Raw genomic sequence first — 12,372 nt, forward strand, 5'->3', positions numbered from 1 at the left:
TTCAGGAAGGGTAAGACAGGGGAACACATACCAATCCTCATAGCGGGGTCAGAAGTGGAGAGAGTGAGCAGCTTCAAGTTCCTGGGACAAGATCTTTGAGGAGCTAACCTGGTCCCAACATACAGTGGTTATACTTTATTAAGAGTTTGAAGAGATTGGTATGTCAACAAATATGCTCAAAAACATCTATACCGTAGTTGTACCATGGAGAGCATCCTGACAGACTGCATCACAGTCCGGTATGGAGGGGCTACTGCACAGGATCAAAAGAAGCCGCAGAAGGTTGTAAATCTAGTTAACTTCATCTTAGACACTAGCCTATAAGGTACCCAGGACACCTTTAGGGAGTGGTGTCTCAGAAAGACAGCATCCATTATTTAGGACCTCCAGCACCCAGGGCATGCCCTTTTGCACTGTTACCATCAGGTAGGAGGTACAAGGTACCCCATGCAAGCATATTGAGAACGTAAGGAGGCATGGGATCCAAGGGGACATTGCTTTGTGGATCCAGAACTGGTTTGCCCACAGAAGGCAAACGGGTCATATTCTGCATGGAGGTCAGTGACCAGTGCAGTGCCTCAGGGACCCTCACTCTTCATGATTTCTATAAATGACCTGGATGAGGAAGTGGAGGGGTGGGTTAGTAAGTTTGCTGATGACACAAAGGTTGAAGGTGTTGTGGATAGTGTGGAGGGCTGTCAGAGGTTACTGTGAGACATTGATAGGATGCATAACTGGGCTGAGAAGTGGCAGATGGAGTTCAATTCAGATAAGTGTGAAGTGGTTCATTTTGGTAGGTCAAATATGATGGCAGAATATAGTATTAATGGTAAGACTCTCGGCAGTGTGGAGGATCAGAGAGATCTTGGGGTCCGAGTCCATAGGACACTCAAAGCAGCTGTGCATCTTGACTCTGTGGTTAAGAAGGCATATGGTGTATTGGCCTTCATCAATCGTGGAATTGAACTTAGAAGCTGAGAGGTAATGTTGCAGCTATATAGGACCCTGGTCAGACCCTACTTGGAGTACTGTGCTCAGTTCTGGTCGCCTCACTACAGGAAGGATGTGGAAGCCATAGAAAGGACTTACAAGGATGTTGCCTGGATTGGGGAGCATGCTTTATGAGAATAGGTTGAGTGAACTTTTCTCCTTGGAGCGACGGGGGAATGAGAGATGACCTGATAGAGGTGTATAAAATGATGAGAGTCACTGATGGTGTGGATAGTCAGAGGCTTTTTCCCAGGGCTGAAATGGTTGCCACAAGAGGACACAGGTTTAAGGTGCTGGGGAGTAGGTACAGAGGAAATGTCAGGGGTAAGTTTTTTGGTCAGAGTGGTGAGTGCGTGGAATGGGCTGTCGGCAATGGTGGTGGAGGCTGATACAATAGGGTCTTTAAGAGACTTTTACATAGGTACATGGAGCTTAGAGTAAGCCTAGTAATTTCTAAGGTAGAGACATGTTCGGTACAACTTTGTGGGCCGAAGGGCTTGTATTATGCTGCAGGTTTTCTATGTTTCTATGTAAAAGCCTGGAGGCATACACTCAGTGATTCAGGAACAGCTTCTTCCCCTCTGCCATCCAATTCCTAAATGGACATTGAAGCTTTGGACACTACCTCACTTTTTTTTAATATATAGCATTTCTGTTTTTGCACATTTTTTAATAATCTATTCAATATATGTAATTGATTTGTTTATTTATTATTGGGTTTCTCTCTCTCTCTCTCTCTCTCTCTCTCTCTCTCTCTCTCTCTCTCTCTCTCTCTCTGCTAGATAATGTATTGCATTGAACTGCTACTACTGAGTTAACAAATTTCACGTCACATGCCAGTGATAATAAACTTGTTTCTGATTCTGATTCTGAAAGGAAAAAAATTAAACTACATCTATACAAATCCCTGAAGCATTCGGTGATCCTGTTACCTCTGTTACAAATGTAGAGGTCACAACATCTTTCAAGAGGACAAGCCCTCACAAGGCATCAAGCCCTGATGGTGTACTTGGTAGGGTCCTGTGGCAACCAACTGAGTTCAAGGACAGCTTCAATCTTTCACCACTGTAGTCAGAGGTTTCTGTCTGCTTCAAAAGGGCAAGAAGAGCAGGGTGAATTGCATCAATGACCATCACCCAGTGGCACTATCATTTACTGTAAAGAAGTGCTTTGAGAGATTGGTCATGGCTAGAAACAACATCTACCTAAGCAAGGACCTTGATCTGTTGCAATTTGCCCATCATTGGAATAGGCCTACAGCAGATGCAATCTCACTGACTCTCCAATAGTAACACTTACATCAGTATGCTGTTTATTGACTGCAGCTCAGCTTTCAACACTATCATATCTTCAGTTCTAATTAAAAAGCTCCAAAACCTGGGCCTCTGTACCTCCCTCTGTAACTGGATCCTTGACTTCCTCACCAAGAGAACACAGTCTGTTCAGATCAGAAAATAATATCTCCTCTTTGCTGACAATCCGCACTGGCCCCATGACTGTGGGGCCAGGCACAGAACAAATGCCATCTATAAATTTGCCCATATTGTTGGCTAAATTTCAGATGGTGACGAAGAGGCATACAGGAGTGAGATAGATTCACTGCTTGAGCAGTGCCACAACAACATCTTGCACTCAACATTAGTAAGCCTACAAAATTAATTGCAGGTTTAGGAAGGGTAAATCAAGGGAACACACACCAATCTTCATCAAGGGATCAGAAGTGGAAAGGGTGAGCAGTTCCAAGTTCCTGCATGTCAACATCTCTGAGGATCTATCCTAGGCCCAACTTATTGATGCACTTACAAAGAAGGCACAACATTGGTTATATTTCATGTGGAGCTTGAGAAGAGTAGATATATTACCAAAAACTCCTGCAATTTTCTACAGATGCAACATGGAGAGCATTCTAACTCGATGCATAACTGGATGATACCCAGTTGTGGAGGGGCTACTGCACAGGATTGAAAAAGGCTACAGCTCCATCAGGGGTACTAGTCTCACCAAAACCAGGACACCTTCAAAAAGTGATGCCTCAAAAAGGTGGCATCATTCATTAATGACCCTCATCATCCAGGCCAGGCCCTCTTCTCATTGCTATCATCAAGGAGGTGGTACAGGAGCCTGAAGACATACACTTGATCTTTCAGGAACAATTTCTTCCCCTCCGCCATCAGATTTCTGAGTGGACAGTGAACTAAGGAACACTTCCTCAGTATCTTTCTCCCTCTCTTTTTGCACTACTTATTTAATGTATATTTATACATACTTACTGTAATTTATAGTTTTTATTACAATGTATTGCAATGTACTTCTGATTTTAATAGTAAAATTACTTTGACAGTCTTCGTTTAAGTCTGCTGATCCCTTGTACAGGGGATTTCATTCATAGTGGATTGCAGATCAAATAGCTACCAATTTTTACAACTTCACATACCACAGGGCCATGGAGCAGAAACTACTGGCGGTGGTTTAGTAGCCAAGAGCAATTGGAAAAGGGAAAGGATCTCAACGATCAGAGGTAGCTGGTAGCTGTTCATCGAGGACCACTGGAGGCTGGAAGTCTCCCACTAAGAACTGTCAAGATTAGAAGAAACCTGTCTATTTCAAAACTGAGATGAAGAATTCCATCGGACAAAGTGAAGAGCCAGTTGTGGATCCGAGCCGAGGAGGAAGGACTAGGTAGATATGGTGGGGCCTCAGAGTTCTGGATGGCATGTAAAGCACCTAAACCAAGTCCCTGAAGTCTTTTCCTGTTGGGTGACATGCTGACTGGTGGAGTAAAGAGAATGTGAATGTGAATGCGAATGTCATTCCATGTTGGCACTGCATATCTATCCAGCCTATGAGATAAGTCCAGATCCTGGGATCTGGTCTGGGAATTTCATTTTATTAGAACCACATAGCTTGAGGGGCTTTTTCAGATTGGCAGAGCCATGGTCAAAACTCACCAGGACCCATTGTAAATACTGACACATCCTCCAGGATCCTGTATAAATACTGACACTCTCCAGGACCTTCCCAAGACCACCTACAAACACTGACACACTCCCCAGATCCCACTGTAAATACCAACACACTCATCTAAGGACTCCCTATAAATACCAACATACTTCCTAACGATACCCTGTAAATACTGATACACTGCCTGGGACCCTTTATAAATAGCGACACATTCCCCAGAACGTGAAAAAGCGATTATACCCCAGGACCCCCTTAAACACTCTCCCTGGGCCTCATGGAAATCCCGACACTTGCCCAGTGATCTCATGTAAATACTGACACTCTCCCCGGGAAACCCTGTAGATAACAACACATACACCAGGACCCCCTGTAAATGGAGACACACTCTCTGGGAACCCCTGTGGATACCAACACACTCTCTGGAACCTCTGTAAGCACCAACACACTCTCCAGGAACTCCTGTGGATACCGACACGTTCCGAGGGAACCCCTGTAAATATTGACACACTCCCCAGGATCCCTGTAAATAGTGATACACTTCCCGGAACACTCCATAAATACTGACACACTTGCTAGGACTCCAGGTAAATACTGACACATTCCACAGGACAGTTTGCAAATACCAACCACTGTTCCCTATAAGCTGTGCAGGACGTGGCTGTGCAGGACGTGGCTGCGCAGTAACTGAAATGCTCCCACGCATACAGCCTTTGTTGCCATGTAGCTGGGATTTTCAGGCCATGTAAAAATTTCCTGTTCAGAGCAAAGGTTGATCTGTGCAGCTTAAACAAAAATTAGAAGAAACTTTGATGCCAACACCCTCCCTGAGAATCTCTTGTTGATATCAACACACTTCCAGGGAACCCTGTGCAAATACTAACACACTTCCCTGGATCCTACTTAAATACTGACACAATCCATGGGATCCCATGTAAATATCAACATTCTCCAGGACCTCGTGCAAATACTGACACATTCTCCAGGACCTCGTGTAAATACTGACACATTCTCCGGGACCCTGTGTAAATACCGTCACATTCTCTGAGATCGTGTGTAAATACTGACGCACTCCCAAGAACCAGTGTAGTTACCAACACAATCCTGCAATCACCTGAAGATATCAACACACTCCCCTGAACATCCTGTAGGTACTGACAATCTCTCCAAGACCCTGTGTAAACACTGACACGTTCTCCAGAATCTCATGGCAATACTGACTCTCTCTCTAGTACCTTGTGTAAATACTAACACACTCCCCAGGACCACGTGTAAATACTGACACACTCCCTGGGACACTCTGTATACACAGATATACTCCCCAGGACCCCATGTAAATACTGACACACTCCCTGGGACACTCTGTAGATGCCGATACACTCCCCAGGGCCCCATATAAATACTGACATGCTCTCTGGGACCCTCTGTAGATGCTGACGCATTCTCCATGCCCTTCTGCGAATATTGTCAAACTCTCCAGAATCTCCAGCAAATGCTGAAACATTCCTGAAGACGTCCTGTATATTGAATGGTCCTGTGGACCCCTTATAATTAACACTGTCCTGGAGACCACCCATGAACAAGCATATTAGTCAAAACCCGCACCTAATATACATACAATCAACCATGCACTATAGGTTGTTAATAAAAGAGGAAGCATTAATAGAGAGCCACACTGTGGGAGGTTTGGGGGAAGAGGGGAGGGCAGCACCAAGGGAACTTTTCAATCTAGACAGGCAGTACTCTTAAACTAAATGTCCATCTTCTCTTAGACTATGTACATGATTCAAGGGCCACTCTTGTAAGAAGAGTTGCTACTGCAGTGTCCTGATGTCAATACTTAATGTATTTCAAGACCAGCATCTCTAAAGCATATCAAGTACATGTTCTGTCACATATGTGGAATCTATTGTTGAATAATATTGGTTGGTAGGCTTCTTGCAACAGTAAAAACAACCCCAATACAAGTGGCTTCATTATGGTAAAACATTATGAGATGTCCTGTACTTTCTTATTAGTTCCTAGCTCTGTGTTATGTCATGGACAGCAGCACAGGGACATGAATAGGACCAGACAGGAGCAAGCTGTTAGCCTTTAGTTAGTGTCATTATTGCCAAAGCAGGAGCAGATCTCAGCTCACAGGCCTCGGGACACAAGCGGCTTATTTTAAAGATTAGCTCTATTTGTCACATGGACGTCGAAACATACAGACGTACAAGTGAAATGTGGTATTCTGCATCCATGGCCAACACAGTCCAAGGATTGTACGGGGGATGGGGGAGCCCACAAGTGTCGCCATGCTTCTGGCACCAGCATGGCAACTATTCAGAAGTTCAGTCTAAAAGGAAGTGATTAAAACACACAACTCAACTGGCTGATGTAGGGAGGGTGCATCTCCTGACTTGGGTGTCCAGAACAAGGCCTCACAGTCTTTGTTATTGATGGACGTAAGAAGCAGCTCTTTCGTCCAGCCCTAGAGGCTGAAGTTTTGCAAACTTCTACCCAAGAGGGTTGTCCTGAATATACTTAAGATTGATTATTACAGAATCAAGGGATATGGGACTTGTGGAGGAAAGTGACACTGTGGTAAATGATTAGCCACGATGCTAGTGACCTTTCTCTAAATCTATGCCTAACATTTTATTTGTCTTCCCGGATCCTTCGGGTGCTCATCAGTTCAAACTCCTGCACGGAACCTGACAGGAGCTCAGCTACAGAAACCATACACGTGACTGATTCTTGTCCTCCAGGTTCCAGGAATCTCCAAGAATTTAATATTCAATTCCAGGGCATCTGCAAACAAGATCCCAGGAGGAAAGCCAGCAGCAAGAACAACTAATATAAACTTCTGGTTTTCATACAGTTCCTTCCAGTATTTTCACTCATTTCTTACAGCATTTGAAATGGGGATAAGGAAGGCTGTTTCATCTTTACTAAATGTTGATCATATGGGGTAAATTACAGCTTACAGACAGAATGCTTGGTTACTCTGCCTCCTCTGTTCTTTATCTCCACTCCATCTACTCCTCTCACCCTCGTGCATTTATACAGCTTTCCCTTTAACCCAGACCTGCTGCTGTTCATCTCAACACATTGTCGCCTTCCACTGGGAGCAAGTTCCACGTTCTCCACCTCACTCTACCCTCCCCCCTCTACTCTGTTCCAGGGAAAGGTTTTCCTGTCATCTCCATTGGGTTATTGATCCTCACTGGGACAGATCATAATGGTTGCACATGGGAGTGTGGTTGAGCACAGTCGCACAAAAGCACAGCACAAAACCATGGACAATCAGCAAGTAATAAAATCACATAAACTTTCCACAAATTACAACAATCCCATGTGACAACCATAGTTTCTATTCCAAGCTGAGCACTGATAAACCACAGGAGGAAATATTACTTCTCTTATCAGATGTAAGGCCTTCTAACACAGAAACAGACCCTTCAGCCCATCATGCCTATGCTGGCCATCAAAAATCAATTGAAATTAATTCTTTTTAAAGATCAGCTTTATTTGTCACATCGACATCAATGACCAACACATTTCAAGGATATGCTCGGGACAGACCTCTAGTGTCACCATGCATCTGGCACCAACATAGCATACTCACAACTGACCATGACCGGTACATCTTTGGAATGGAGGAGGAAACTGGGGCACCCGGAAGTCACAGGGAGAATGTCCAACCTTCCTACAGACAGCTGCAGGAACTGAACCGTGGCCAGTGATCTCTAGAGCTGTAAAGCTTTACTCTAACTGACATGCTACTGGACCACTGTACATTTATCACACTTAGCACTGTACATTTATCAACACTAAGTTCCATAACTTAGCAATTCAAACGTTCCTAAGTGCTGTCCCCAATTCCACCATCCAACAGGCACTGCATTTCAGATTCTAACTACCCACTGGCTGAAAATAAATCTTCTTCAGATCCTCTGTAAACCTCCAGGTTTTAGCACCTCTGCCCCCGTCATTTCTCACTGAGGGTCAACCCACTTTTCTATAGTTGCAAGTAAAGCCCCTGTTCCCTTGGTTTTAATCAGCAATACCCTCCACTCTCCGCTGTCCACTCTTCCCACTAAACTTTCCCACTTGTGATCTACACCATGACCTCAGCTGGAAATCTAAACTTCAACATCAATACCGGAATGAGTAGTGGCCCAGAGATAGTGAGGGAGAGGGAGGAAGGGTTGAGGGGTTTTGAGGAAGCAAGAAGAGTGCAAACAAAGCACTGTGCAAGTGATCAGAGAAACTGTGTCCAGTTAAAAGCTCCTGTCCTAACTACAGCAAAAGCAGGTATTAACGAGATCCCACCCTAGCACCAGTTAGAGAACACAGGGCAAAGGTGTTGGGGGGGGGGGAAGAACAGGGAGGATTTCAACAGATCATAAATTATCCTCAGAATATGTCAAAATAGCACTGAGGTTAGAAGAATTTTCTCTTTAGAAATGATTCCGATCAGGAATATTTTTACTGCACTCTCACACCTCGCTAGCATTCTTTGTTAATTCTGATACAGACACCCATCAAATACACACATAGAACTGCCTTTCAGCGGAAAGAGCTCAACCACGGGAATTATTCCATCATATTAATTTCCAAACGATTAATTATCTTTCTCTCAAATTTGCAATTCAAAATCCCTAAACAATTTCCACCACCTTACCCCCACAATCTACTGCTTCCGAATTTTCCCTATTTTCCTTTATTTGGCCAGAAATGTGAGGGCTATGCATTTTATTTTCCCCCATGGGGTTGGGGATGGGGTGGATTGATGGTGGAGGGGGAGGGGGAGGGGAAGCTAGGGAATGTAATAAAATCAAGGGAGCAAGGTTCGGAGGCCTCGAGAGGAGCCTGCACAGTCTCGATGAGAAATGGAGATGATGAGAATGAACGGTGTGAGACGAGAGATCAATCCTCAGCTCTTCATTAACCCAGCTCAGCATCCTTCACAGATCACACACGCTGGAGGAACGAGATATACATTGAGCGACAGAGAGAGAGAGAGAGAGAGAGAGAGAGAGAGAGAGAGGGGGAGAGACAGAGAGAGAGAGAGAGAGAGAGAGAGAGAGAGAGAGAGGGAGAGAGAAGGGTCCAAATGCCTAGCAAGGAACAAGGACAATTAAAGAGCCTTCTACATATCAGCAACTTGTGGAATTTTCAGTAAAGGAAAGGAGAATAAAAGATCGCTTACCTTCGTCGTGACTATACACAGGCAATCCATTCTTCAACACGAAACAGGTGGCCGTGTCTTCCAGAGGGGGATTTCGTGCATCGGAGACTGTGGCATTCGGGGGCATGCAGGCAAGAAGTGGGTGATCAGCAGTGTTGTGTGCTTGCGTGTGTGTGTGAGTGTGAGTGAGTGTGTGTATCTGTGTCAGTGTGGGAGTGAAAGGCAGACTCCTTTATTGAAGATATTTAAGGGAGATTGGAGATTATTTTCTGCCTTAGAACTAAGAAAACTGCTGCAGGCTGAAGGTGAATTTCGTACATTAATAATTTGAAAAGGAGGGAGGTTGAGGGGGCGGAGTGTGTGTATGTGAGTGAGAGTGTATGCGTGTGTGTGTGTCTCTGTGTGTGCGTGTGTGTGTGTGTGTGTGTGTATGTGTGTGTACGTTTGTGTGTGTGTGTGTGTGTGTGTGTGCGTGTGTGTGTGTGTGTTTGTGTGTGTGTGTATATGAGAGAGTGTGTGTGTCTCTGTGTGTATGTGTCTGCATCAAAATGAAAGAGAGAAGGGGGGTAGAGGGAAAGGGGGAGGGAGGGGGAGAGAGAGAAAGAGAGAGAGAGAGAGAAAGGGAGAGGGAGAGGAAGAGAATTGGGGGTTGGGGGAAGGAGGAGCGAGGAGGAAGATTACCCACAGAGTGCGTCTCTCTCTCTTTCTCCCTCTCCCTGCCCAGAGAGGCCAGATTACTAACTAATTATCATGACAACAGCTCCTCTCGTTCATTTAAAGGGAGGAGGCACTTGCTGTCAGAGGACAGGAAAAGCAGCCTGGGCAAAGACCAGGAAAGTAGATATGGCGAGGGAATGCTTCTTCAATTTAAACTGCTCCTACACCATCTACCTCCACCCCACCCCCACCATTCTCCAGCCTAGGAAATAACCAGGAGGCAGTCATTGATACCGAAGGGCAAGCTTGCTCCTTTCTGTTGATGCTTATTTCAATGCACCAAAGCTCTCTGTGAATGTTCACATCGGCACCGGACTGGGTTCCCATCCCTCCCATTTCCTGGTGGATCCTTACCATCCCACATAATCCCGTTCTCAATCCCCACTCACCTGAATAATCTGACCTACCCCCTTCCTTTCCAGTCATGATGAAGGGTCTTGGTTTGAAATGTGGACTGGTTGTTTGTTTGTGATTGGACTGCTTATTCTCCTCATAGATGCTGCCTGATCTGCTGAGTTCCTCCAGAATTTTGTGTGTGTTGCTCTGGATCTGCAGAATCGTGTGTTCATGATTAGCTGCCCTGACTACTTTCCCAGCCCTGCCTGAACACATTTCTCAAGGTCATTCAAACTTAGTAGGCAACACAAAGGCCATAATGGCAGCTACTCCTCTTACCTGCAACCAATGAAATGCCCCAAGATCATCAAAGTCACTTGTAGCCACCAATACTTCCTTAGCTTAGACCACCCATACCTTAGGAAACACAACTGCAGGAGCTACACAGGAAGATCCTAATAAAAACATCAAGTGAATACGCGGAGGGAATAAGGATGAGAGCCAGTCAGGGTCCTCATCATTTTGCTTCTGGGCGTGGCCAATTAGCCATTCACAGTTCCAGAGAATATAGCATTGACGGTTCCACTTCGTGACGACTTGCGGTTCTCCCAAGAATGCACCCATGCATGGGTGTCCTGTCTACCAATTTTCTGGGCTGGCGAGAACTGCTGGGGCGTGACTGCATTTTAAACAATGTTTTAATTTGAGAATGATTACAGATCCCAATTTATTACATGCACATCGAAACATACAGTGAAAGATGTCGTTTGCGTTAACAATGAACACAACCTACGTGTGTAAACACAAGAATTCTGCAGATGCTGGAAATCTGGAGCAACATGCACACAAAACACTACAGGTCAGGGAGCATTTATAGAGAGGAATAAACAGTCAATGTTTTGGGTCAAGACCTTTTGTCAGGACTGAAAAGAAAAGGGAAAGAAACCAGAATAACAAGATGTCAGGAGTACAAGTGAGGTAACAGGTGAATCTAAGGATGTGCCCGCAAGTTCATAAGTATTGAAATAAAAATTATATAAATATTTTAAAAACATATACTAGACACAGTAAGGCTACCATTTTGTTGTCACACACACCCAGGACAGGGAAACCACAAGTTAGACAGAGTAATGTCCCTCTCTGCTGCCCCATCAAACAGTTGAATTTTTTTCCTTGATTTTTCACTAAGCACTAATGTATGTAACAATACAAAAAATCAGATCAGTACAGAGAAAAGCTCCCTCTACAGTTCCAAGCCAAACACCATCGGCCTTTATTATCCTCAGGATAGTGTTTCAGATTCCAAGGGCATTGGAAATAGTTCTGGGCAGGTCGGACAGTCTACACCAGGGGCAGGGTCGGAATCAATGCCCTAGGGTGATTGCTCAGTATGTTGAGGCGAGAAAATGGGAGAGGGATGGGAATCCAGGCAGAAAGACAAATGGAAGCAATACAGAGACCAGAGAAAAGGTTAGAAAAAAGTCAGGGTGGAGTACAGAAAAGTCAAATGCAAAGACAAAGGTTACCAGATTCTAAAAGGTCAAGTGTAAAGCACTTTATCTGAATGCCTGTTGTATTCAAAACTTGTGGCACGAATCAAAGGGCGATCTCTCAGTGGTCATTAAAGAAATGTAGATGGAGATAACTGGATACAGTATTGGAATTTAATTAAAAGGATGAGGAGGGATTCCATTGAAACCTTTTGAATGTTGAAAGGCCTAGACAGAGTGGATGTGGAAAGGATGGTGACGAGAGGGCAGAGCCTCAGGATAAAGGGGCATCCATTTAAGAGGTGTGAAGAAATGTCTTTAGCCTGAGGGTGGTGAATTTAAGGTGAATTTAAATGGAGGAATTTAAGGTGGGGGGGTTATATGGGAGGTAGGTTTTGAGGGTCGGCACAACATTGTGGCCGAAGGGCGTGATATGTGCTGTACTATTCTATGTTCTATTTGTGAAATTTATTTCCACAGGCAGCTGTGGAGGCAGAGATTGATAGGTTCTTGATTGGCCATGGCATCAAAAATTACAGGGAGAAGGCCAGGTTGTGGGGCTGAGGAAGAGGAGAAGGATCAGCCATGACTGAATGGGGGAGCAGACTCGATGGGCCAAATGATCTAATTCTGCTCCTACTTCTTATGGTCTTAAATATCCGAGAGAAGGTAAAGGAGGTGGGTTCGTGCTCTTTATTAAGGATG

The 12,372-nt window shown here is 44.6% G+C and overlaps 1 protein-coding gene across 1 annotated transcript in view; it reads right to left on the reverse strand.

Moving 5' to 3' along the window:
- Positions 1-9,547, reverse strand: part of LOC132397060 (disks large homolog 4) — a 585,579-nt gene extending 576,032 nt beyond the window's left edge. Inside the window, exon 1 of the mRNA XM_059975316.1 lies at positions 9,146-9,547. Within this exon, the coding sequence (XP_059831299.1) occupies positions 9,146-9,175 (30 nt within the window). The 5' untranslated portion in view covers positions 9,176-9,547. The remainder of the gene's footprint in view (positions 1-9,145) is intronic.
- Between the last annotated feature and the right edge of the window lie 2,825 nt (positions 9,548-12,372).

This window comes from Hypanus sabinus, chromosome 7 (assembly GCF_030144855.1).
Source record: "Hypanus sabinus isolate sHypSab1 chromosome 7, sHypSab1.hap1, whole genome shotgun sequence".
In the NCBI taxonomy this organism is placed as follows: Eukaryota; Metazoa; Chordata; class Chondrichthyes; order Myliobatiformes; family Dasyatidae; genus Hypanus; species Hypanus sabinus.